Raw genomic sequence first — 26,442 nt, 5'->3', positions numbered from 1 at the left:
TGATCTGTTGAGTACGTGTGCATATATGATGCCTCCCTTCCCTCTTGGGAGAAGAGTTTGATACGGTAAAAGTTTGTGAAGTGACTTCGCTTGTTGTGATTTCTTCATCATAAATAATACTTTCCTTTTTCCAGGTGTCTTTGAAAATTGAAGAGACGGAAATAGAACATGCTCTGAAAGACAAAGCTTTAGTTGGAAACATCCTAGCTACTGGATGGCCTTAACTTGGACACTTCCAGCGCAGCGGACAGCATTCAGCTGGCAGTTAGAGAGCGAAGGAGTCTTCCTCTTTAGTACTTTATACGCTCAGGTCTGAAAACAAATATGGCCTTTTTTACTTGAAACCAATGAATTTTAGTCTGTAGACTTGTGAACGTTAGCACAGGATAACGTCTTTGGATTTTATTGTTTCCCTAAAGGTGACCAAGTAGACCCTCTGCATTTACATTCACTACCTCTACTGCTTGTCCCTCTGACCAGTTGTGTTTGTGTGGTGGAATGCACATCTACTTACCTCTTATTTTCCTCAAACATACATGTTTTTTATAACAACTTTGAAGTTAGGGTATCGAGATGGTCCTGAAAGCAAGTCCACATGGTGATTTGGAGGACACTTTGATCAAAGAGTTTCTTTGTGGGGAGATTCCAACACATCACATTGTGACATTTTTTAAAGACTCAGTGAGTTCCTTGGGCGGGAGAGGCTGGTAAAGAGAATGAAACTACAAATTGTGAATATATTTATTTTATTTATTTTCAAGTTGTAGTCTTTGGGTTTTTTTACGCAGTCACACTTGAAGAGAGTTGAAGATTCCAAAAAACAATGTGAAAATTCCTTCCAAACTGTTCCGCAGACTCGGCTGCCCTCACATGCCTCAAGATGACTTCTTTGGGTTGGAGTTCCATCTGAATATATATCCACAAGCACAGTCACAGCTCCTCTTTTCTGGGTTTGGTTTCCAGTGCAGCCAATGGCAATTTGTAACTACACCGCCAGAGGGCACCATCACAACACTGGCTGAAACTGTGGGCTTGGTTGGGGCTGGGGTAGTTTTGAGGGGAGGAAGATACCTACAATTTCGGTTTGTTTGGGAGACAGTATTTTTATGGCCCAAGCAAATGCTCAAAATGCAAAGCATGTGATGTGAGCCATCTAAAAAAGTCACGATCAAGTCTCTGCTTGTTCCAGAGTTCTGCTGTCTCCTTGCGCCTTCCTGACATTGGCCTTGAGTTTCGAAACTTGATATGTTACAAATGATCTGTTGGCCACTGTTTCATTCATTCTGCCCACTGTCTCCTTGTAATGTGATCTGAGCCACAGCAGGTGGTATGGGGTAGCAGGGCAAGCAGAGAGAGCCCTCTGAAATGAACACTGCCCTCTGGAGTGTGCAGCGGAGGCCGGCTGTGAACAGCAGTCTGAGTGTCTTGCTTCCCCCACACGCCGGTATTAGAGCATTCATTTCCTCCAAAGGTAATTTGCCAGTGAAGAACACAGTTTCTGGACCTAGAAGGTCAGAACGTGTCTGGGGCTACAAGGGTTAACAAGCGTAATTGTGAAGATTGTCCGAAGGCTGATGGAAAGCAGAGGCTGAATGGGATTGAGAACAGATGCGAGGCTTGATTTAAATTACATTTTATTGGATGCTGCAGCCTTAAGAGACGTGACTGCTTTACAGTTTGTTTCCACTCTGTGGGCAGCTGCTGTCTGCTCTGTGTCCACAGTAGGATCCTGCCCAGAAAGGAGTGGCCTCCCCACCTCGCTGTGTGTGAGGCTTGGCGCCTTCCTCCTGGCTCCACAGTCCGAGTCAGGACCATGGCTTGAGTCGCAGTGGGGCTGCTGTGAGTCCTCTCTGGCTGTCAGCCAAGACTGCATTTCCAGCATCCTCCAAGAGGCAAATCTCTCCCCTTCCTCTGATATTTGGAAATAAGGTTTTCTGTTCACCGATTTGGTAGTTTCCTTTCCTTGAATGCTCCCCCCACTGTCAATTTCTAGGTCATTGCTACTCTTAAGACTTCAGCAATTGGAACAGGGTTGGTTCTGTCAATGGTGCGTGAAGCAGACTTAAAGAGTCCCTGCTTGGCTTCCGTTGCCCTTGTGGAAGCAAAAGCTGATATATGTTCGTCAGTGAAGTCTTAAGTGTAGTTCAGACAGCTGGAAAGAAAGGAGGAAGAAAGTCTTTCCTGACTGGCTTTTTGTCACTGGGACTAAGAGCTACAGGAAGGCGGTGGAGTCACGGGGGAGGGGTTGGGCTCACCATCTAGTTCCTTGCCAGGGTCACAGGTGGAGTAGCGGCAAAGATGCTGACCTAGATTCTTCCTCTTAAAAGTGGTGGGTTATGTGTCTGTATTCTGGTTTATCTTTTAAATTTTTTGTCTTCAGAGAAGCGAACCAATCTTCCTCAGAGTGTTGTGCATGGCTGTGGAAGGAGCAAAGATGCAATAAAGTGGCTCAATTAAGATTGTGGCTGGCTAATTGCAAGAGTGTATGAGAGTCAAGCTACCCAGAGATCCAGGAAGTTGACAGCGCCTATTCCTTTCCTCCCATGCTTCCTCCCTTTACTACATGCCCCCCAACACACCTTTTGTATAAAAAAGAGAGAGACACCAGTAAGAACTGGTAAGGTATGACTTAGGTCATGCTTTAGGAAATACCCATTTAGAGGTGTTACCTTGACTACTAAGGGTGAAAAGGCCAGGGTTGGGCAATAGAGGGATCTTTCATTTGCCGATTTACTCCCCCAGGTGGCTGCAGCAGCCAGGCCTGAGCCGGGCCAAAGCAGTAGTGTGTCTCCAGCACTTAGTAAACTGCTACTGGTAGCTAGTCCGTGCTTTTGCAGGAGCAGATAAATGAACCAAAGAAGACTGTCTTCCTTCCAGCCTGGGGACGGTTCTCACTGGAGAGAAACAGTATTTTTGCCTTGAAGTGGAACAGGCTCCTGCAAAAGAGGGGTGTTCCATCTTGCCAAATGGGGTCCTGACAGTCGAAGGGATCTGTTGTCCTCCCAGGTGTGTCCTGTCACTCCTGATGTGGTTGTGCTCTAGGCAACTTCCATGTTGCTCATTGGGAAGAGGTTCCTGCCTGTGTGGCTGTCACCTAGTGTCCCTGGAGATTGGCCCAAAGCTGCTCCTCCTGTGGGTCAGGGATGAGGGAACAGCCCATCTTTGATGTCCCACTTTTGGGAAAAGCTGTGACCTCAGACCCCTCCTGAAGAAGCAAGGTGCCCTCCAAGACGTAATCTTGAGCCTGGAACAGTGCAGGTCTTCCTCTTAAATGTGCGTTCCTTGGGGGGGTGAGGTCCGGAGGTGGCAAGGCTTGCCCTCCAGCTTCCTCTTGATTTTTCAACCCCAGCCCCAAGGCATTGGCTGTAGAAGCTAATTGGGTGCAAGGGGCATGGGTAAAGCCTGAAAACTGGCGAAAGGAGAGAGCCAACTCCGTTTTTTAAAAAGCTCTAATTGAGTTCTGAATCAGCCTCGCTCCCTTTGATCCCTCCTCTGTTTCCCACACTGCCTGAAAGAGCTAGATCAGCACTTTATAACAAGGGTGCGCCTGCTCCCCGCACCGCCCCCCTCCTGACGCTCTCTGCTGCCGCCATCCACTGCTTGTCTCCTTCAGTTAAGATAATGAAGATGCTGAGAGATAAAATGTGTATTTAATAAGGGTGGGGGTAGGGAGGCAGAGAGGGGCAGCCAGGGCCTTCCCTAGTTTGGGACCTTGCCAAGAAGCTGAAAGCAAAGCTAGAGTAAGACTTGGCCCCAGGGTGTGGGGGTTTCTGGGCCTCCATCCAACTGACTTCACTGCCTGCTGTTTGCCCTAAATTCCCCCACCTCCACCCTCTCACCCCCACACTCTTTCTCTCTCCTTCCCAATGGGAAAAAGAAAGTCTCATTTGGACTTTTTCTTTTCAGCTGGTAACTTAGCTTTTGCCTTGGTCCGTCCCCCCCATACACACACACACACACCCAAACCCCAGTGTCAGCTGCAAGGTCGGGCTAGGGCAGCCCCCTCTAGCCCAGGCCTGTAGAAGCTGTGGGTTCACAGTGGGGGGTGAAAAAGCTGCAGTTAATGAAGACCAGCTGCTTGTCTGGGTTCTGCCTACAGCTAGCTGGAGGCCAGCCTTTGGTGGTGGTTAGAGGTGGGGGGGGAGGGTGACCTCCATCGATGGGCACAAGGATATCCTGTGGCAGCCGGGCTTGCGCTTCTCTCGGGGCTTGGTTTTTGCCTCAGTCTGTCAGAGAGTTGTCTGTTTCCTTCCCCTGCTCTTCCCCACAGGCAGGTAACACTCGGCCCTTATGGAGCTTTCTAACTGTAGTGGTGGCCCAGCTGAGATCTGAGGATCTCCAAGCCCTTTGGTAAACACTCATTAACTGCCTGGGAAGAACCCAGAGCCCTGTTTAACAGCTGGGAGAGAACTGAGGCACGTTAGGGTGAAAGGCTTGACCTAAGCTCACCCCTGTTGGACTCCACCCTGGCGCTCTCCATCCTTAGCTCTCCTTTCCCGGTTCTTCCTGCAAGATGGCAAGAGGTGGAGGCAGTGCTGCCTGGCTCTCCCTTGCCTCAAGTCCCTCCTGGCCTTCCCAGGCCCTTTACCCCAGGACACTTTCCCTGCTCTGCACTCCCTTGCCAGATGTTCTCACACCAGCACTCTGAACTTCTCTATTTGCTTTCCCCTTGCCCACTTGGCCTGCAAAGGCTGAGTGTCCTAAGCTTGAGTGAGTGCCCCTCACACTGATCTGTAGTGTTAAGGGCTTTCTGCTCCCTGTATTTATGCAAAATGGCACCTGCAGAAGCACTGCCTGCCTTTCGCTTGCTCCTACAGAGGGCCAGGAAGGGCTGCCGGTTCACCTCCTGGCTCTGCATCCTGTTCCTCCCTTGGCATTGGCCCTTTCTTGTCATTGGTGTAACCCAAAGCCTGTTTCATTTCTCAGCCCTACCTGCTCAGGCTGGCCTATGGATTTGCATGTTCCATATACTCCCACCAAATGCACCCATCTTACAGTCTAAGAATGTGCAACTACCAGTTTCCAATGGCCACCTAAGGCATCCCCTTCTCTTATTTGCTGAAAACTAGGGGGCTTAGCCGTGGGATGGTTTCCTAAGCATGACAGGGAGGGATAAGACTTTAATCTCTGAGGAAGACGGCAGGGGCCAGCACCTGTTCAAAATGAACATTACTTACTCAGAATACTCAATGGCTCAGCAGAAACGGAAGGAAAGGTATACTAATCTCGTCTCTAGCACCAAAAACTACATTCATCTGCTCAGGGCTAGCAGAAGTGATTTTCTCAGCTTCGCTAAAGGCATCCATGTGCTGTGTATTTGAGACTGGGGACTGTGCCTGGTCTGGTCCCAGCGTGTGACTCAGACCCCTGTCTCCTCCAGCGAGCATTTCTCTCCTGTTAGCTGTGCACCCGCTGACCTAGTCAGGGCTGGTAGAAGAGGGCGGGGAGTGTCTACCATTGAGACAGAGGGCTTTAGGACCCAACGGGAACCCGTGTCTCTTGCAGCAGCCTAACCCAGAAGCAGGGGGGAATCCTGAATCGAGCTGAGGGCTTCCCCGGTTCTCCTGGGAACCCCATCGCCCCCCTGCCAGCACACCTGAGCAGGTAGGATCCTGTACACCCCTTCCCAATTCTCCCTCTGCCGCCTTTCACCCCCACCTCTCTGCTTTGGATCCTGCCGTTTCCCTCTTCGCCAGTTCAGGCTTTCCCCCATCCCTCCTCCCCCATCTCGCCCTGTAGTCCTGGGAGGTGGGAGCAGTGAAACAGCGGGGTGTCTAGAAGCTTTGAGCCTCAGCACCCTCCTGGACCATTCCTGATTTTCCCTGAGGGCATTCCCCATTCTTTACCCAAAAATGGGGTTGGGGGAGTCTTCCCAGGCCCCACGCCCTAGCACCCTCCTTTGCAGTATTGCCTAGTACCCCTTCCCCCACCTCAACCTAAACTGAAGAATTGGCAAGTGATGGGGGAGGGGTGGCAAGGGAGAGCCAGAGGGGAACCTGGCCTTTCCTGAAGGTCTGTGTCCTTGCTGCCTGTCTGCTTCCCATCCCAGGGAGTCCAGGACTTTGCCTCTACTCCTGACTAATATCCCCTTTGAGGTGTGTCCCCTATTTGCTGGAGCGGAGCAGAGGGGAGGTAGTGGGCGTTTGGGTGGCCTTGTCTTCTAGGGCAAGTTCTTTGAGCTTGCAGTCCCAACCTCTGCCAACATCTGCACCAATTGCAGAAAACCCCCCTCTTGTGTGTGGTGTGTGTGTCCATGGGATTGTAAGATTTGTGTCTGGATTGAGGTCACCTCAAGCATCCAAGGGGAGGGATCCCGCAGTGTGGCCCAGAGGAACCCGTGTCTTTGTCCAGATGGCTGGGGCAGGAGCATGGACCAGACTGGGAGGTTGCCCAGGAATACCTACCTCCCAGAATCTCAGGGTCCTGGTTTAACCTTGAGCTGAGAGGTACCCACACTTCTGCCCTCCTGAAAGCTCTGAGGAAGAGCTGGCTGGCACCTGCCACTGCTGGTGGCTTATTTTATCCTCTTGTGGTAGGCTGACGGTCCCTGCAGACCGAAGATGCAGGGCATCTCATTCTGGTCTGGTGGGCCGACAGGAAGGGTGTGTGACTTGCCCAAGCAACTGTGAGTGGGTGTCTTGCCTGGCAGAGTGGGGGCATGAGAGAAGAAACTGATCACAGCTTGAGGGAACCCCTCCAGCTCTCAGTGTGTGACATGTGCCCCTTTGGAAAGTCAGTGTGGGTGTGGAGTGTGCTCTGTGGCTCCGTGGCTCCATGAGTTGGTTTTGCAGGAAGTGGTGGATAAGAGCATTGCTCTTGACTGGAAAAGGAAAGTGCAGATTCCGAGTGTGGCATTCAGAGGCCTGGATTTCAGACCCAGCCCATGGTCCCTTAACTACATGCGTGTGTCATTTCCTTCTAAGTCACAGGTTCTTCGTTTGCAAAAATGGCGATTAGCAATGAACTCTGCTTGTCTGACAGGCACGAAAGGCCCCATGTGAAAATGTATTATAAGCCCAGGGTCCAAGGTGGTTGTGGCTGGGCAGGGAGTGGGGATGTTGTAGATGAGTTCCTTTTCCTAAATCTAGGTCAGTCTCTGCCTTCAGTCTCCTTCCCTCCTCCGTGTCCATGTAGGGAAAGGAGAAACCAGGCAGGACTTGCCCCAGGTACTGCAGAATTCCCCCAACACAAGCTGTAGCTGTCGCCGGGGAGCCTCTGGCTCTTCCACCAGGCTTTCCTTCTTCTGAGGCTTTGCGCCTTGTCCCCTGAGCCCTGTCTCTACCTTCCTTCTGTCATCCCTGCCCTGCCCGGCGTCCTTGTCTCTGTCTCTCCCCTGCCCAGTGGCCTCCTTGTCCGGCTCACTGGGCAGGAACCCTAATCGGATTCGACAGCTGAGATATGTGTGGTGGCTGAGAGGAAGCGGGAGGAAAGCCAGTGGGAGGACAGTGTGAGGGCTGCCCCTGGCACTGCCCGCGCCTCCTGAACACCACCCTGCGCCTGCTGACTCCTCATTTGGTGCAACCCCAAGGGAAGGGGTGCCAGAGGAAGCTCCAGAATAGAGGGGTTGGAGGGGAGGAGGGATGGAGATTTGAGGAGAGGGCAGCATGCCCAAGACCTGAAGACCTGGTTGATATCCCACGGTTTATATGCCGGGGTTTGTGACTCTTGACCCAGCAGGTGTGAGCCAGGCTGGCCCACCTGTCCCCCAGTGCTGTGGCTCCAGTTTCCCTCCTATTCAAAAGTGTGTTCCCTTTCCCCATTCAGCCCCTTTGGCCAGTACCTCCTTACGGGTCACATCTGGGAGCTGCTGGGGATGCCATGTGTCTGCCTTGATCTGGGCTGTTTCCTCTGCTCCGAGGTATTTCTCTCACTCACTCTCTGGGCTGGTCGCCAGGACTCCGGGTTTCCCGCCTGTCTCATGGTGCTGAGCTCCCTTGCAGGCCTCCAGAGAGTCACTAAGCTGCTCTGTTTCCTTCTGTGTGGGGAGGGAGGGAGGGCCTTCCCCCAGGGCTGGCAGGTGTCAGGAATCCCAGGTGGGCACCGCCGCAGTCCCTGGCACCATAGTACTAAGTTTCTCCCTCTTGGCCTCTGACTCAGCTTTGGGGCAGCACATGCCCAGCCTGGCAAGCATGACCTGTTCCTTCCTCCAGACATTCATATCAAGATTTGTCTTTTTTAGCCTTTTTCTCTGTAGGATCTGGAGCTGGCCATTGAAATCTCCATGTCTGCACCCACATATTTTAGGGAGCAAGGGATTAATATGACCGAGGCTGGGGCACTATTTTGTCTTCCCTCTAGCTGGGCCAGGATGAAGAAAACTGGCAAAACTTCCCCATGCCAATTGCCTCTACCCTCAAAAGACTAGTCAGTCGAGCCAGACCCTGCCCTCTTGGTGCCCACAATGTGGTTGGCACTGATTTGTCAGAAATTGGAAAGGTTTCCCTCTAGACCGCTTGCCTCCTTTCTCCTCCCACAGGGTAGGGGCAGCTCTGTGATTGTAGGCACTTATGGGCAAGCCTCCCCCTAGGGAAGGGGTGTGGGATGCCCCTGAGATGGCCAACTTGGCACCAGTCCCAGGCTGGAGTGCTGGACGTAGTTCTGAGCTGGGGGAGGGCAAGGCGTGGGCCTCCCTGCCCCCTTCATTTCCTGCTCTTTGGGCAGCTGTGGGTGAGAAAGGCTGCAGGGACTATTTTTAGTTGGTCTGTCCCCTGGCAGGAGGGACGTGCAGAAAAGCACGGGGCAGGCAGAGGGGCTGGCCAAGGTGAGTGAAATCAGGCAGTCAGAGGAGCAAGGAAGGAGAGAGAGGCATGTTGGGTAGAGGGGCAGGACCTTGCTGAGTGGGGTCTGACCCACATAGACCCAGGTCTCACCCAGATGGGGGCAGCCTAGCCTGGGCTTGGGGCAGAAGAGTCCTGAACCCCTGACCTTTGGCCAGCTGGACTCAGAATGGAAGGAGCTTTTGAGGCCACCTAAGCAGTCCCTTCCCCTTAAGAACGGGCAGCAAAGGTTGTGATCTGCCCTAGGATACTTGGTCAATCACTGGCTACATTACAACCTGAAACCCAGGCCATCCTGCACCACTTCTTTCTCCTAGTGCTGCCTCCCAAGTCCCATCAAGAGGACCTCAGGCCGGGCTCACCTGGTCTGCTTCCCTTTCTATTTGTTTGTGCAGGGTGTCTGGTAAACCCCAACTTGGTTTGTTTATAGGTTCCCACCGTGTGGAGAGAGTCTGTGCCAGGCTGGCTGGAGGTTGGGTTGGAGTTTGTTTGGATGGGTTGTGACCACAGTTGTGGACTGAGGTGCTGAATGCATGGCTCACAAGCTGGTGAGCTGTAGCATGCTGAGGTTTCTTAGGGAAGGGACAGTCAGCTCCAGCTTGGCTAACTTGTTTTAGAGATGCATAGAAGGCCAGGTCTTTGTCCACAGTCCAGGATGAATGGGAAAGATGGAAGAGTAAGGTGCGGGTCTCCAGTCTCTGCAGAGCCCTTTGTAAATCCTGCTGGCCATGGCCGAGACCTGTGGTTCATGCTGGCGTTTGACCAGCCCCTTCAACACAGGAAGAGAGCAGGGCTAAGGAGTGGGCTGGCGGGCTTCTGATCAGTGTCAGAAGGGAGCCTTCTGCTGTGGCCCGAAGACCAAGGCATGTGTTTACGGGAAGTTGGGGGCTGCGTGGGGAGAATATTCAGTGGAGAGTTGCGCCTCTCAGAATGCAGTCTGCATTGTCTCCTGCCTCAGCTTCTCCAGGGCCACCACGATGATGTCCTACAGCCAAAGGGAGAGCCGTTCCATGGACTATCATGTGACTGGTGCCCCTGGAGTTGCCCTAACTACATGGCATCCTGTGGTGCACCTGTTCTCCACTCTCCTTCTTCAAATCAGTTTGAGCACAAGATGGAAGGAGGTGTAGAACACAGGCTTAGTTCAACACCCCATTCCCCAGCCCTGCCTCCTACCTCTCAGCATCTCCTGCCCTACTGTCTACCCCCACCCCTCCAAGCAGGTCTCTGTGGGCCACCAACTGTGATACAGGAGCCCCTCCCCCTCCCTCCACTCAGTTTCTGTATGGGGGGGGGACTGATTTATCATGCCACCCCCCCCATCAGTCCTACTGCAGTGTGTGAGAAATCAATAGTGCAAATGGATTGAGGCTGTTCGGTCTGTCGACTCCCTGTGGGCCCCATCAGCTCTCGTGGGACTTGCAGAGTTACTTAGTCCTCTTCCAGCTCAACCTACACATAAATATACACACCTAGTGCTGTAGCCAGGGTCCTGAGCACAGGAAATGCATTCTCGCTCGCTCTCTGTTTCTCTCATTTTCTCAAATATACTGGGCTGACCTAGGCATGATAAATACTCTTGAACATTTATTTTCTAGTTTGGGTGGAGTGGGAGTTGGAGGGGCTTAAAGGACAGTGGCTATCAGCCAGAGGTGGGGAGGGAGGCAGGTGGGCGAGGGAGGAGGAAAGGATTTGGTGACAGCCCACCCCATCAGCTCTGGTAACTCAATCCCCACACCCCACCCTCCCGATTTCTCTCCTGCTCAACAGCTTCAGCAGCTGCTGGCAGCAGCCTGTATGAGTGCGTTTGTGTATGTTGAGGGGAGGCGCAAGGGGCTGTGGGGGCAGGAGGTGCTGCCAGGACATGTTAAAGGAGACTTACAACCTAGGTACAACCTGGGTGGCAGGAGGAGGAGGTGGGGCAGGTGGGAGAGTGGGAGAGTGGGTGGTAAGTGATGGGCAGGGGGTGAGGTGGCAGGGGGCGGGGTGTAAGGCAGCCCAGGGGTCTCACAAAACTTGTCAGCACTGGAGCAGGGCCTGGAGTGAGGGGGGTGGGGGCTACGGCGAAGGGGCGAGGGGGAGCATGGCCATGGCCATTGCTCACCCGGGATGCCGAGCCCGTCTTCCGCAGAGGGTGCCCGTAAGCAGTGAGGGCACACACTGCCTCTGTCCCTGATCTCTGGGCCCAGCCTTCAGGGCATCTCGGTTCTGGTAGTGACTAAGTTGCTTCAGTCCTGAGGCTGGCAGGGTGCCAGGCTCAGCTCTTCTCAGGAGGTGAGTCACTGCCCTGGCATCTCCCCCGGATGTAGCTGAGTCACCCCATGCCTGCTAGGCAGGTGGGCACCAGTGTGCTGGGGGAGGGAGGAGAGGGCTCTGTGTGTGTGTGTGTGTGTGTAGCCCCCAGTGCCTGCTCAGATCTCTCTCTGGCATGCCCTGGCCCCACCCATAAACTTGTAGAGCCAGGCAAGGATAGTATTTCTTCTATGGGCTCTGTTGAGGGAGCGAAAGAGGTAGCAGGGTACAGTGTGGGGTGGACTAAGCTTGATTTAGAATACATGGAAAGGGAGGAATTGGCTAGGAAACTGTGGGTTACAATCCCAGCTCAGCTCTGCTATTGGCCAGCTGTGTGACCTTGGACAAAGCAATCGCTCTCTCTCTCTCTTTTTTTAAAGATCCGTTTATTTGAAAAGCAGAGAGAAAGGGAGGGAGGGAGAGGGAAAGAGATGTATTCCTTTTGCTGGTTTTGTCCCAAATGGTCACAACTGCCAGTGCCGAGCCAGGCTGAAGCCAGGGTCCCAGGTTCTTGGGCCACCTCCTGCTGCTTTCCCAGTCATGTTAGCAGGGAACTTCTTAAGCAGTGGAGCAGCCTGGACTCTGCTACGGATGTCGGTGTCTGCCATATGCGGGGACACCCCTAGCAGCACCCAATGACAGACCCAGCAAAATCCTTTCCCAGCCTTAGTTTCCTCACCTGTACAGCGGAGGCAGGAGCCCTGCTCTTTTAGGACTGTGGGAATCAGATGGGGTCAGGTCAGGCAAGGACCTGTGGGAGGAGCTCATCCTGGGATGAACTGGGAGGGGCAGGGGAGTGGGCTGGGCTAGTTCTAGCAGACATCCCCCACTCCACCTGCAGCCAGGTGGTCTTGGAGGAACAATTGTTTCCCTTCCTCTCCTCAGACTCCCACTTGGGCTGTTCCCACAGACTGTGCAAGGGAGGCCTTGTTTTGCTGAGAGTGAGCCCCCCTAGGGTGTGTCTCAGGGCTGTTTTGTATCTTCTTTGACCACCAAGAGCAGCCTGCCTTCTGTACCTGTCTGGCCTCTTTCTTCTGGCTTCTACCTAGTTGGAAGATGACTCCTTGTCTTGGGAAACCAGTGACTCAGGCTCCTCCCCTAGTCTGTCTCTGGTGTCCTGCGCAAGGGTAGGAGTGTCTGCTATAGAGTGAAGTGTCAGGGAGCCTGCAGCTTCTCTCCGTCTGCTGGTCCCTTCTGGGTACTAATTCTCTTCTGGCATGGGGAGCCCTTGTAGGGGGGTGGTGGGTGAGGCCAGCACAGCTGGAGTTCAGCTTGTGAATCCCAAGCCAGGGACCTCTCCTGCCCCTGGAGTCCAGCGTGGGTAGGGCTGGACTTTGCCCAGGTGGAACAGTGCCCTGGGTGGGAAGTAGTGCCTGAAGGTGTGCAGGCTCAGGAGGTGCTGGTCCCCTATGAGTGACTTTCTAAAGCCGGTGAGTCCTTGTGTACATATATATTTCTTCCTTTGCAGGCACCAGAACCTACTGCTGTGGCTGTTCAAAAGTGTGCCCCTACCCCCCTGCTTCCTTCCCTTTACACTGCAGACATGCCTGTTGGTCTGTGCTTGTTGGTGTACGGATGTTCACACATGCATCCTGGAGGTACATCTATGTGTACCCCGAGTATGCAGATGGGTGTGCCTGCATCTTGCTGTGCATACATGTACCTCAATCCATGTGCTGGCAGGTGCAGAGAGCATCATCCCACACGGGAGACCTGTAGCTGTGTGCATTAACATTTGAGTCTTTGTGTACATAAGCCTTTCCTCCTCTAACCTCAACAGGACCAGGAGAGAAGACTGGTAGGACCAGGGCCAGGAGGAGCCTTGTGGGGGCTGGAAGTGGGCGGGCTGCTCACCTGGGCGGAGCCCCATACTGTTGGCGCGGGCTCAAAGTGGAAGGCCTTTTGGGGGCGGGGTTGGGGGAGAAGGGGTTAAGCGTCGGTGTCCACATCTGGGAGCCATTGGCGCATTCCTACCCGCTGAGCACATGTTTGCGGATGGATCTGGACGGGACAGGGCGGGAGGGGCTGGGCGGGCAGTTCGCACCGGTGGACGGAAACCCAGACAGGAGCGGGAGACAGCCCCGGGCCAGCGGGCGGGAAGAGGCCTGGGGAAGCTTTGTCCCAGAGTCCAGCATAGGGCAAAATGGTCCTGGCAGTCCGGGACACAGTGTGCAGCCAACCCACCTTATCCACGGATTGGGGTGTGGGTGGGGGCTGCCTCAATTCTGGCCTGGGCTCTGCAGCCCGTGAGACCTCAGATAACCCCCCCACCCCAGAGCCCAGGTGGGGCGTCTCTTGGCAGGTTTCTGTACAGCGGGGAGCCTCAGCCCCGAGGGTCAAGCCAAAAGTCTCACTGGGGTGCAGGCCTGGGAGTGTGGCACTTCCCTTTCTCACAGGAAGTCCTGTGGGGGCACTTGTGGCCACTTTTCTACCAAAGAAGAAGAGGGATGCCTGGGGGAGGGGAGTGTTCTTAGTGATTCTGCAGCCCCAGCCCAGGACTGCTGCGGGCTGGGTCTGGTCCTCCCAACCAGAGCAGCAGGCCAGGAAGGTTCTCCCGGCTGGCTGTGTGGGGGACCAAGGTGGCTGCAGACAGAGGGGGCTTCGGCTCTCGTGCGCTGCACCGGGACTAGGAGCTTTCCTGTTTGAATTCTAATTTTCTAGCTCTAGCTCGGAGGGTCAGGGTCACTCCAGAGCACCACTACTGGGAGATACAATTAATTTCCCTTTCAGGGGAGGGTACTAGGATGAGTGGGGGTGGTCTGAGGGGTTGGTTTGGAGCAAAATTCTTTCAACATACTCAAGCTGAAGAAGTGTTTCCGGAAAGCGCTGATGTGTGTGTGGGAGGTTGTGTGTGTGTGTGTGTGAGTGTTTGCAGAAAATTAAGATCTGAAAAGGGAAGTGACTTGCTCAAGGTCACATAGATCGCAGTCCCAACTGGTCCTTGAAAGGTTATAATTACAGCAGATAGGGGCTTGGTCGCCAGGTAGGAGTCACAGTGTTCCGCATTAAAATTTAGGTGGGGGGGGACCTACGATCCCTATTCTCTGTGAGATTTGGCATGTGCTTGGAAGGAGTGTAGGGTATCTCACAGGGCGCTCGGTTCTCTACCGAGTCCTATTTCCATTCTTTCCCCCAAACTTAACCCTCTGCTCGCTTGGAATCTCCCGTTTGGGGGTTTCTGAGAAGAATTATCCCAGATTCCCACGGTCTCCTCTTGAGCCGGGAGCGGCTCCTTTAAGACTAGTCCTTCCCTGGGTCTATTAAGGAGAGATGGGCGGGCGTGCGCCCCAGAGCACGCTCCTGTCTGGGGATTGGGCAGGGGGCGGGCCGGGGCGGGTCCGAGCGAGAGGGCCTCCCCCTCCACCCGTGCTCCCTACCCTCCGCCCCCCTGCAGTCTGGGGCTCCGGGTAAAGTTTCAGCCTCCACACGTGACTCGCCATGGCCGCTGCCGTCGCCCCGCGCCCCTGAGCCGTGGCCCCCCGGACGGCCTCCCTCCTGGGATCCCGCACCCCTGATGCCACACTGCAGCCTCAAGGTGCCGGGTTAGGGCGGACACCGTACCCGCGGGAACCCCGCATGGGTGGCGTTCCCGAGCTGCGAGGTAACCTCTCCTCGGGGGATTTTGGGGAGCCCTTGGGTCCTGCAGACATCGGGGGCCGTGGCCTGCTGCTGCTGGGAGCTGCGAGTGGGGACCGCGTACCGGGCGGGTTCCGAAGGGAACCCGGGCTTTCCTGGGCTTCCCAGCCCGCCACCGCCACCACCACCGCCGCGTCCAGAGTGGGGGAGCCCCGTCTGTGCGTCTGTCTGCGCCTTTGCGCGCAGCCTGGAGGCGGCGGGGGTGGGGGGAGCCGTCTGCCGCGCCTGTCCCTGCTGCTCCAGCCGCTAGGAACTCATGTTTTCTCTTTGAAAAACAAGCAAAAGAAAAAAAAAAAAAAGACTTTCAAACCTGTTCGGGGAGAGATCAGATGCCCAACGGACTAGACCCCTCCCACACTCCCTCCTGTTATCTGAGCCGCCCTGTGGTTTGGGGGAGAACCAGCCTGGGGAGTCCACCCCCACCAGAGGGAGCCGGCTGGGGGGCGGGGCCGCTTCACTGCTGTCCCCCACTGTGGCGGCGGCATGGAAGGGAGCCGCGGGCTGGACGGCATGCAGGATGGGGGGGGGGGTAACGGGGACGTCCCGGGACTCGGGGCTCCCTAGTGTTGTGGAAGCTGCTGAGGCTGAGGGGAGGACAGACCAAACTGTCCGACCTTGCACTGCGGAGGGTGTCTGGGACGTAGTGCCACCCACGAGGCTTGGAAGCTGCTAGCCAGATGTGTGTGTTGGGCTGGGGTGCGTGGAGAGGGGGAGAGGTTGTGCTGCAAAAATAATAATAATAATCATAATAATAATAGAAGACAAGCTTGGCTCTCTAGGACTCTCCTTTTTGGGCGCTGCCCTGGTGTCGGTCTGTTAGTTGGGAAGTGATATATGTGTATGTGTGGGGGGGACACTGAATACTAGCTTGGGGAGTCGCTGTTGACTCCAGGTCACAGCTGAAAGTGCTCCTGGGCTTTGGAGTGGTCTCTCTCCACCCTCCATCAGGTCTTGGGTAGGATGCTGAATGTGCTGGCCCGGAAGGTACCTCCTCTCCCCACACCTGGTGTGACTCCCTCTTCCATAAAGCAGATTGCCCAGATTGGCTTCTGCCCACTGGCTGCGTTCACATGTGTGTGTCTGTGTCTGTTTTTGGAGGGGATTGTTCCGGGGAACACTCCCCCACTGCTCACCCCCTGCTGCTTACTCCAGCCCTTGCTTGCTTCTGCTCTTGACCACCCCCACACCAGTGGGGGAGATCCAGGGATGTCTCTTACCCTTTTTCTCAGGGTAAGATTCACGCTTAATCAGGCAGGGTTGTGTGGGGGAAGTGGTTTGGTAAGGAACCCCGCCTAGGTTTTGCTAGAAAATTGGGGCTCAGGCCTCAGCCACTCCTCCTAGGGATTAGTGGAAAGGCAGGGGGTGGGGGGAGGCTGGGTCAGAGAAGGCCCAGATTGGAGTAGGGGTGGCTTGGAGCCTTGGGGCTTCCCTTGAAGGGGAGGTATTTGAGATGAGTTCAGGGAACAAAGGAAAAGTAGTTGGAGTAGCAGGTCTTGGTTCTTCTGGGGGACGACTGTTGTGGAGTCAGGGTGCATGGGGAGTGGCTACTACCTCAGTCCTGCTTGGGAATCCTGGCCTTTGGTGACCTGAAACAGAGAGGTCAGTAGGGTCAGGCTCCAGTAGGCCCTTGGGAGCTGAGGAACTTGGATTTGCAGGGACTCTAAGTGCGCCCGTGGTGGCTACTGCAGGGCTTATACCGACAGCCTCAGGAGGGCACACAGATAGTAGCAGCAGTTCTGAAAAGATGTTGGGCTTGGAATGGGCTCTTCTTGGCCACCCCCTCCGGTTGCCCCTGATGTCTGCCCCTTAAGTCAGACTCTCAGTGCCCCCCTGCTGGCACCCTATAGTCCCCCCCTCCTACTCCTAGCTATGGTGCAGCCTGGCAGGAAGCTAGCTGTCGGCAGCCCCATCCTGATTACCCTGTGCCTCCCCCTCTGGGCACAGTCACCCACACGTGCCATGACGTCGTTCCTGTCGTTCCTGCCACCCGTCTAGCGTGTATTGGGGAGGGGGAGATGCATTGTCTGGGTGACCCTTCAGGTCTGTTTGGGAAACAATGACCCAGTTTGCAGTTAATCAGCTCCCCATCCTCTAAAACCATTTGCTTTCTGAAACTGGCTCTGCCTTCTGGGAACCCCCTTCCCAACTCTGGGTCACCTGTTGCCCAAACTCTAGGGTCTCTGATGTCCTGGTCCTCCTATCTTCCATGTGCAGACCCCTGTACCCCAGGACGCATGAACAGGGCAGGACCTAGAAGGGTGGGTGGTCTGGGGACCTCGTGGGATCTTTCTGGGAGCTGTGTCTGGGATGTGACGTGATGGACATCTAGACAAGTTAATCCTATAAATGGGGTAATCTCCACTCTCCTATCACCCACACCCCTGCCTGGTAGTGGTGATTTTCAGAGTGTGGGAAGCTGGCATGGCCCTTGGCGAGATGACTGGGGTTGTCTTAATTTACTGGGTTTTGGGAAAGGAAGTGTGGCAACTGATACCCAGGCTCCCAGGGCTTTGGCTGCACATCCTTTCTGACGCCTGCTGTCTTTCCTCCTGCTGCTCCTCTTTCCACCCTCCGGCTGCTGTCTGGAGCCCACACGGGTTTGTGGGGGAAGGCAGGGTGGTGGGGGGCAGGGCCTGCATCTCCGTGTGTGTCCAGGAGTGTTCTGGGAATTGGCAGAATTGGCTGAGGGTGTCTGGGTGTCCCCGCAGGGTGGGTGGCATGTGGAGACCTGGCCCACAGTGTGAGAATGTGTCAGCGTCGGTGGGTCTGTCCCCAGTTTCCTTGCTTGTCTGGATCTCGCCTCCCGCCAGCTCTGGTCCTGGTCCTTCCCTCCTCCCCTTCTCCCGCCCCAGCTGGGACCGCCTGCTTACTCTCCCTCTCTCCCCGCAATTGGAGCCTCCCTTGCTTGTTCCTGGAATTTGGAAAGGAGGAGGAGGAAGAGGCAGGCAGACAGACCTCCCACACTTTAGCCCGCCTGCCTGGCATCGTGGGGAAATGAAATAGGTGCTATGGAACTAAGTTTTCCCTGGCTTCCTCAGACCCTCCAGTACACGTCACTAGGGCTGGGGGCCAGCTCTTGGAGAAGGTCCATGGGCTGCCTATTCCTCCAGGCAGCAAAGCCACCTCCTGCTTAACATCCTGTCCCACAGGGCCCCTGCTGGACCTTCAGGCACCACTGTCAGTTGGGGAGCCGGAGGAGGGATTAGGCTGCTGCCAGCTTGACCAGCACCTGTTGCCAACTCCAGTCCTGTAACTGGAGCTGGCCAGGGAGAGGGGCTGCAAAATGACAGGTGGAATTTCTGCAGCCAGGCAACTCCTGCCCCCCAACATATGCCGTGTACTTCCGGCTTGCAAGAGAAGAAGCCTGCCCCCCTCTCCACCCCTGCCACCTTCCCCAGAGTCCACCTGACCTCTTGGGTGATGACCCTCCTCTGTCTGATGACTTCCCCACCCCCCACTCTCCATCATTGGCTGCAGAGCTCTGCTGCCCCTAGAGGTGGGGGAGGGGAGACGGGTGGTGAGGGTGTGTGGATGGGGGTGGTTTTCTGCTAATGTTTTAATTGCATAAAAACTGGGAGCTCAGTTCCAGGCCAGTGGGGAGTCTAGGTCTGGCTGGCCGCCCGGTTTGGGCTAAATATAGTCTGGGACATCTGCAGAGAAGGGGAGGGGGAGACGGAGGGAGGTTCCATTCCCCCTACCTCTGGCCAAGGTGCCCTCCTCTGGGCGGGCACCTTGGAGCAGGGAGGGGGGATTCCTTAGCACAAAAGGCAGGGGTGAGGCGGCAAGGGCTGGGCACTGAGAGGACCTTGGCTGCCTGGAGGCGGCTAGGCACCTGAGATGAACCCAGAGGCTCAGCACAAGGAGTCGAGTGTGCAGGCAGGTGCCTCTGGCTCTGTTCCCTCTCCCCCAGTGTTGCCTGAGGTCAGACCGGCTCCATGTGTCCTGTGCCCATCCGGTGGTGTGTCACCATGACCCACTCGCTGCTGTGTGTGCCCGTCTACCTTGGAGTGGCTTCCTCCTGGCCCTTCTCCCATCCCCCCTCCCAGTCTCTCTCCTCCTACCCTAGGTCCCCAGCCCTCCTTCCCTCCGTCCCTCGCCCCACAGTGAAACCTTTAGCCCAGGAATCGAGACTTGAGAAGGGGAAGCTGTGGTCGGGAGTTCTGTGATCTCCAGTCACGGCAGGAAGTGGAGAGGAGGGGGGCTGAGGGGGGACCGTGAGTGGCAGGTGAGGAGGGAGGGCCTATTTGCCCTGCCTCCTACTGACAGCCCACTTAGGTGGAGGGTGGCCGCCTTCCCGCTGGCCCCCTTCCCTCCAGTGGAGGAAAGTAAGGTAGATAGTCAATTCCTCGGGCTGCAGAATAATCTTCACCTTCCCCCCAACACTAAGCAAAAAAAAAAAAATCTTCCTGTCACGTGGCCATCACTTCCTGTCCCACTGTGGTTCCAGGCATGTTTGTTGTTGGTTGCCATGGTGATGACCACCGTTGGCACTACCCTGGTTCTTGAGGGGAAGGAGCCGGCCCTCCCTCCCTACAGCCCACAATTGTCGAGGGGGGGGGCCAGGGGCCCTCTCAGACTGTGTGTGGTCTCTGATGCCCTAGATCCCTTGTGGGGGGGCGCCCAGACTTCTGTGTGAGTCACAGCCACCTCCTCAGACTGAGGCCTGGGGGACTGTGCCCGTGTCTGGCCGTGCCTGACTGTGCTTGTGACTGTGATCTGACTGACTGCATAGTCCTCATTGTCTGGGCCCCGGACGCCGCATTTTGTGTCCCCTCTGATGGCTGGAGAGCACTCTCCTGTCCCGTGTCCTAATGGAGACCACCCTCACCAGAGAGGGTGGCTTCTCTGTGGTGCAGGCCGGAGTGTGGAGGAAGTAGGGAACTATGCATGCCATTCTCGCCACTACACCCAGCTGGAACCAGCATCTTCCCCACTCCACACACCCTGGTCTTTAAGGGGAAGGTCATGGGGCTCTGTGACCGAGCCTGCCCACTGTGTAGGCTTCCTTGATCAGGGAGACTCGATGCTCCTTGCTTTTAGCCACCCCCATCCCAACCAGCAGTGTGTGGAGTAGGAAGTTCCTGGGGGGGGTTGATGGGTGTGTGTGTTGGGGGGTAGGGGAGGGGCACTATGACTCAGGCCTGGTCTGGGGTGAGAGCCAAAAGGATATCCTGAGGCAGGAGGGGGGATTGTTCCTGGCTTCCCTGCAGCTTGGGTCCCCTGGGAAGGCTGCTGGGAAGGCACTGCCGTCTCGGGGTGTGGGGCTGGGTGGAGTGGCCAGCTGGGAGGTGTCTGTGGCCAACCTGGGCCCCCCGTGGCCACCATGCACTGCTGTGAGTGTGCTGTGCTCTCTGCCTGGCAGAGGAGGGGAGGCAGTGGTGAGACAGGCAGCTGCCAAGGTGAAGGTGGGGAAAGCCCCGTGCCAGGCTGAGTATGAGAACGGTGATTTCCAAGCTGGGGGGGTCCCCTTTGGTCCCTGCTCCTCCTCCCCACGTCCATGCGAGCACGCGCTACACACACACACACACACACACACACACACACACACACGGCTGCCTCTGTTTGGTCCACACACTCTTGTGGTCTGGCTGTGGCCTAGGCAGGCTGGTCTCTTCCTCTTCCTGTTTTCTTCCTTCCCTATGGGTTGGTCCCCCTCCCTGAGGCTGGACTGCCCCATGCCCTTTCACCTACTCCTCTTTGCCTCTAAAGCAAGACCCCATGGAAGGCTTCAGCTATGGTTCTGGGTGGATTACCCCGCTACCCTTGCCCTGAGCCGTCTGGGCTCTGGGCATCTTAAACAGAGGCCTCTGGGATGCCATCCTTTGGGGTACAGAAGGTGGGCATAGTACCTTCCCAGAACAGGTACCCATTTCCTCTCCCTGTTACCTGACCTGTCCTGGGCCTGGGTTGTCCAGTTGTCCAGTTACTGCTAAGGTGGTGGTATGTGTGGGATCAGGTAGTTCTGTATACTGGGGTCCAACCTTGGGCTGGGTAGAAGAGTAGCATAAGATGGCTTTGTGTCTCAACACACGGGCAGCGATAGCATCCAGAGACAGGTGCTGGACTTCGGGGTCTTCCCTAGCCCCTTTGAGGGTATGGCTGAAGACCTGCAGGGGCTGATGTTTGTATCAGTTCCAGCTCCAGCAAGGCAGGTCTGGCGGAGGCGAGTGGGGGTGTAAGGTTCTGTCGCGGTGGATGCCCCCACCTGTGCCAGCCTCTCCCAGGGGATTCTTCTCCAGTCCTCCTAGGGTGGTCTCTTTCAAAATGAGGCTGGGCTTGCCTGCCTTCCTGCGGTCCTGGTCCTGGTGAACAGATGGGAAACAGAGAGCAGAGTGGCAGAGTTGTGGGCTTGCCAGAGAGGAAAGGAGCGAGAGCCTCAGCCAGAGGCGGTGGGGGGGAGGGGCTGGAAAAAGGGGAGAAACGGGTTAGTAGTGGTCATCACTGCTCTCTCCTCTCAGCAGATCTGCCGCGCATGGGGGAGGGGCAAGGTTGTGGTTAGTGTGTGCATGAGTCTGCTTTCCTGGAAAGTTTATAAATAGTTCCAGCCCACTGTTCTAGTTTGAAATCTGCCTTGCCCCGCCCTCCTGGGCCAGCTCCTGGGAGGGTAGGGGTCCAAAGGCGGGACAGGTCTTGGTTGCTGCCAGGATTAGAGTCCATCTTTACCCAAGCTTGAGCTCTGGGTGGCATTTGCATATGATTCACTAACTGTCTCCATTGCTTAGGAAACCCCCGTCTCCCCCATTTCTGAGTGTCCCCAGTCCTTTGTCCTCTTCTCACAGCCCCTCCAGGACTGCCTGACTTCTATTCCTTGGGAACCACCACTGTTTGAGGGAACGGGGAAGCCAGGGAAGCAGAGGGCAAGCCTGAATGAAGAAGAGGGGGTCTAGGTCTGCTGAGTTTTTTTTTTTTTTTTTTAATTTTTTTTTTTAAAGATTTTATTATTATTGGAAAGCCGGATATACAGAGAGGAGGAGAGACAGAGAGGAAGATCTTCCATCCGATGTTTCACTCCCCAAGTGAGCCGCAACGGGCCGGTGCGCGCCGATCCTAAGCCGGGAACCAGGAACCTCTTCCAGGTCTCCCACGTGGGTGCAGTGTCCCAATGCATTGGGCCGTCCTCAACTGCTTTCCCAGGCCACAAGCAGGGAGCTGGATGGGAAGTGGAGCTGCCGGGATTAGAACCGGCGCCCATATGGGATCCCAGGGCTTTCAAGGGGAGGACTTTAGCCGCTAGGCCACGCCGCCGGGCCCAGGTCTGCTGAGTTTGCCAACCCCCTTGCTCCTCTCCTCTGAGAATAAGAGAGAAAATGGTCTTATTTCTCTTCCCCCTCGCCCCTCCCCAAATCCAAAGGTTTCCCTTTTTTGGTGTGTGAGATGAAAAGGGAATTTGGGAAAGGGTTGTGGTCACATCTCCGCCTACACCTCAAGTATCCTTCTCCCCACATCCCTTTGCTTGTCTGAGGGGAAGCAGACCCTGGGAAATGGGTAACCCTCCTTCTGCTCCTGCCCACCTTTGCTAGCGCAGGTTGTGGGGGTGGGGGAGGGGAGGCAAGCAGTGCCAGCTGGGTTGGGGGCCCCACACTCGGCCCAGGTGGAGGGGAGAGGAGGGGGAAGGATCCCGATGGCCTGGGGCCTCCCACAGCCAGACTAGGTGCTTTCCAGGACTGCATCTGCAGTGGCACTGCACTTGTGGAGGAGGTATGTGGCTGTCAAGTGAGTAAACAGATGCTTAGAGAGTTGAATGACTTGCCTAAGGTCACCCAGAGTGGCAGGGCTGAGATTCGACCCTTCACACCTCTGGGTTTGCTAGCCTCCTCAGGCCTCAGGCAGCTCTCACTTTGCTGTCTAGGTGTGTAAGTTGGCAGCTGGGAGACAGGATCCTGGCATCTTCTAGGGATGTGGGAGGCTTGCCCAGTTGGGGCACAAGGGCTCAGGGCCTGGGCAGGCCCTCCAACACCTGCCCCCCGCTTTTTTTTTTTTTTCCTGCTGTGCTTGGGCTGGGCTCCTAATGCTGGAGGTGCAGGCCTGTGGTTTACTATCAAGGGAGGGTGTCTGCGGGCAGTGGAGGTGGCTGGCACAGGGTGGAGGTGGGATGTGGGTAGTTTATTTCCCTCTCTTTGGTGCTGGTTTCAATTCTCTGACGGGGCCTTCTCCACCCTGGGGTGTAGCTACTGGGGCCCAGGTACGTCCCTGAAGGTCATAATTTCTCAAGTTTCTGAGACAGGCCCCATGTTCTTTCTACCTCGCCCTGTTGTCCCTGCCTTTGCCCATCCCTGTTCTCTGGTCGACCTGGCCCTTGGCCCTTGGCCCATTTCTATGACCTTTACCCTCTCTGGCACTCACGGCTCTACACTCTCCCTCCCAGGAGATCAATAGCTTTGCACTGAAGCTTGCAGGTTTAGCTGGGTCAGACTAGGGGAGGCTTCCCTAGAGGGAGGGAAAGTATTCTAACTTCTGCAGAGGTGTCCATTTGCTGGCGAGCTTGAAGTTTGGTCCAGTTACAAACTCCTCTGGGAGCAGAACTGAGCTGTTAAATCTAAGGTAGCTGTGGTTATTTCTTATCTGGGGGCAAGGGGTAAGGCTGCAAAGGAGCCACGCAGGAGTGGCTGAGCCCATCCCCAGCCGAACCAGGAACTGGGTTAGGAGCTTGGGGTCGAGTGAGTGGCTTTCTGGGCCTTGTGTTGGATCAGCTGCCTGCCAAGCCTCACCTCTGAGGAGGAGGCAGTACTGTGTGTGCATTTGCATTCACCTGAGTGTTTGTGGGTCCTGGTGTGTGCTGTTGGGCGCTGTATGTGGGCTGATCCATAGGGATGGCCTTGGAGTGTCTTTCCTGCAAGTGTCAAGGGCAGGGGCCTGCAAGGGTGAGGGATTGTGCCATGTGGCAAGCCAGGTGTCTGCAGGGGGCTGTGGACAAGGGCCCATACACACAGGCCCTTAACTGTATTCATTGTGTGGAGCCCAGGTGTGGAGAGATGCTATCTGCAGGTTCCCTCTCCTCACGTGCATGCCTGCACACACACAGACTGGGGCTGCAAGCATGCTCTTGCCCACCCAGAGATGCTTTCTTTAGATCTGCATATGGGAGTTTCTGTGTGTGTGTGTGTGTGTGTCCAACTAGACATGGATGAGATTCAGCCAGCCCCCTCCCTCCTCTGCTTGGCTTTCCCAGCTCAATTTCCTATTGTGTGGGGCCCCACAGGGGTGTGTGTGTGTGTGTGTGTAGGGGGCAGGGCAGCAACTGGTCTGGTGGGTGGGTGGGGCCGCTGTTCCTCTGAAATCAGCCTGGGAAGGAATGTGTTGGGAAGAGAAAGGGGCACCTCACTCAGGAGAGAGGCCCCATGGCTGTCAGGGTATACCAGTGGATATCATGGTCATTAACAAGGCCCTGGGGCAGCTGTCTTTTCACTGGCCCATAGCTGCCCTTTTTTCCTCAGTCCAACATGGCCTGACTGGCTGGCCAGCCCAGCTCAGCTGAGCCCGGTCCAGGAGTTCTGGTCTCTTCCACAGTGGCCTGGGCAGGAGCTCCCCTCCCCCACCGTCCCAGCCCAGTCCTCCGCCACAGGCTGGCCTTGTGTGGATCCCCTGAGCTCTAGGTTTGAGCCTGCAGCCTGGTGTTGTCCTGAGCTTGGGGTGCGGACCAGGGTGGGGTGGGCGAGGATGTTGGTAAAGGTCATATCTTATTTTGGGTCTCTTTGACCCTGTTTTCTAACAGCCTTATTGAGATGTAATTCACATGTCATAAAACTCACCCATTGAAGTAAATAAGTCAGTAGTCTTAGTACAGAGTTGTGCAACCACCACCCACAATCAATTTCAGAACATTTTCTATCACTCCAAACAGAGCCCCCAGGGCGTCAGCAGTCTCTCCCCATTTTCTTGCATTCCCCCTCACCCCTCTCCCCCAAGCCCCTGCTAACATGAGTCTCCTTTCTGTCTGGGTAGGCTTGCTCCCTGTGGACCTGTCATGTAAGCAGAATTGTGCTTGATCTCCAGTAACTAGTGTAGGGTTTTTAGGTTTTGTCCATGCTGTAGTGTGTCACTACTTCATTCCCTGACACGATCCCATTCCTTTGGGACGATGCTTTGTTTACCAGTTGGCAAGATTCGGGCTGTCCTACCGTCTGGCCGCTCTGCCCCTTCATGTGAGGACTCTTCTGTTGCCTGAGCTGTCACCTGCCAGTGGACTTGCTGGGTCCCCGTGGGGACTTTGTTGACCCTTCTGAAGTGCTGCCAACATGTCACCCAGAGCAGCCGTACTGTCTTACCCTCCCGCCAGCAGTGGTGAGGACTCAGCATTTCCCACTTCCTGGCCAGTACTTATTACCTGTCTTCTTGATTATAACCATCCCCGTGTGTGTGACGTGCCGCCTCATTCAGGTTTGTTTGTGGGTTTCTTTGTGTGTGTGTGTATTTATGCAGAACGTGTGCCTCAAAACAGATCTGAACTCTCCTCCTGTGACTCTCATCTGCTCCTTTGCTCTTGTCACTGCCTGCCTGTTCTCAGGGCCATGGGGTCTCTGGGCTCACGTGTCTCTCTCTTTCCTGGTGTTAATTATGTCTGCTGAAATAGGGTGTAGGGCTGTCCACAATGCTGAGGTGGGCTTCTGGCCTTTCATCTCTGCCTACCTCCTAGCCTGCTGGGCATGTTGCTTCTGCTGACAGAAGTGTGCCCATAAACTCTGAGGGCACCCCCTCTGGCTCCTTCCTTGCCTGCAGATGGCAGGCCCCTGCCCTGGGAAGCCCCAGCCTTCCTGGACCTGCCTGTGCACCATGAATGCTGTTGTGCTTTGGAGGCGATAACCTGACAGTCCTTACTTTCCATTTCCCTGTTGGTCTATGTGTGCGTATGCTTCCTCCCCAGGCCTGTGGGACCAACCCATCTTGAACGCTGGGGCTTGGATGGGGGGGAGGGAAGTGGTGTAAGATGTACCCCCCCACCATCTAGCAGTCATTTTTCTGAGAAGTGCCAGTGCTTTAGGGAAGCGGCTTGTCCTCCCACTCCCTCCTCCCTCCCCACCAGCCAAGCACACGTTCCCTGCATCTTGACCTCAGGTAACCTGCACTGGGGGAAGGAGGCCAGCTGCTGCCTTCTTGGGCCGTGCTACTGTAGGGTGGCACCGTGGACCCCTTCCCCTGCTCCAGGTTTGTGAGTGGGAGGCCTTCCAAGGCTTTGGGCTCTGTCCTGCCTCCCCAGCCAGGCTGTGCTTTCCTGCAACCCCCCTGCTGTGTCTGGGCCCTGCTCCCAGGCTGGGCCAACTCTGCCAGCCAGGCCCAGTGCCAGGCGTCTGCTCAGCTGGGGGCCACAGGAGGCTCTTGGGCCGCCCAGGTCGGGGAGCTCCATGGGGAATGCCCGAGTGCCTGCTTTTTAGAGTCTGCTCACCTGTCTTTCCTCTTTTCACAGTGTCACAAGACATGCCCCCCGCAGCTGCCTAGCCGGGACCCATTCAGGACCAGCATTCTCTTTTGGCATCCTGAAAGCCAGCTCTGGACCTTCCCAGGCAAGCTCTCAGAACTGTTTGACCAACGGACCAGCCTGTGGAATATCCCCAACCCACGTGGCCCCCAGCCAGGGGGCAGGGAGCTGCAGAAGGCTGAGATTATTAGCCTGCTGACCAGGACAGAAGGGGGTGGGGTGGGTTGACCACCCAAACCCCCTTCGGGCCCAGGCCCCATGCCCCGAGGAGGGGCGGCCTGAAGCCCGCCAGAGCCTACACCGAACTGTTTGCCTGCCTTTCTG

At 55.7% G+C, this 26,442-nt stretch overlaps 1 protein-coding gene across 1 annotated transcript in view; it reads left to right on the top strand.

The window, feature by feature from the left end:
• Positions 1-26,234, top strand: part of CDC6 (cell division cycle 6) — a 39,875-nt gene extending 13,641 nt beyond the window's left edge. The window contains exons 12-13 of the mRNA XM_004591241.4: positions 135-310; positions 26,107-26,234. Of these exons, the coding sequence (XP_004591298.2) occupies positions 135-224 (90 nt within the window). The 3' untranslated portion in view covers positions 225-310; positions 26,107-26,234. The remainder of the gene's footprint in view (positions 1-134; positions 311-26,106) is intronic.
• The last annotated feature ends 208 nt before the right edge of the window (positions 26,235-26,442 follow it).

The sequence above is a fragment of the Ochotona princeps genome, chromosome 17, assembly GCF_030435755.1.
Source record: "Ochotona princeps isolate mOchPri1 chromosome 17, mOchPri1.hap1, whole genome shotgun sequence".
NCBI classification, from domain to species: Eukaryota; Metazoa; Chordata; class Mammalia; order Lagomorpha; family Ochotonidae; genus Ochotona; species Ochotona princeps.
The sequence above is the reverse complement of the archived record's forward strand: the minus strand, read 5'-3'. Positions and strand labels throughout refer to the sequence as shown.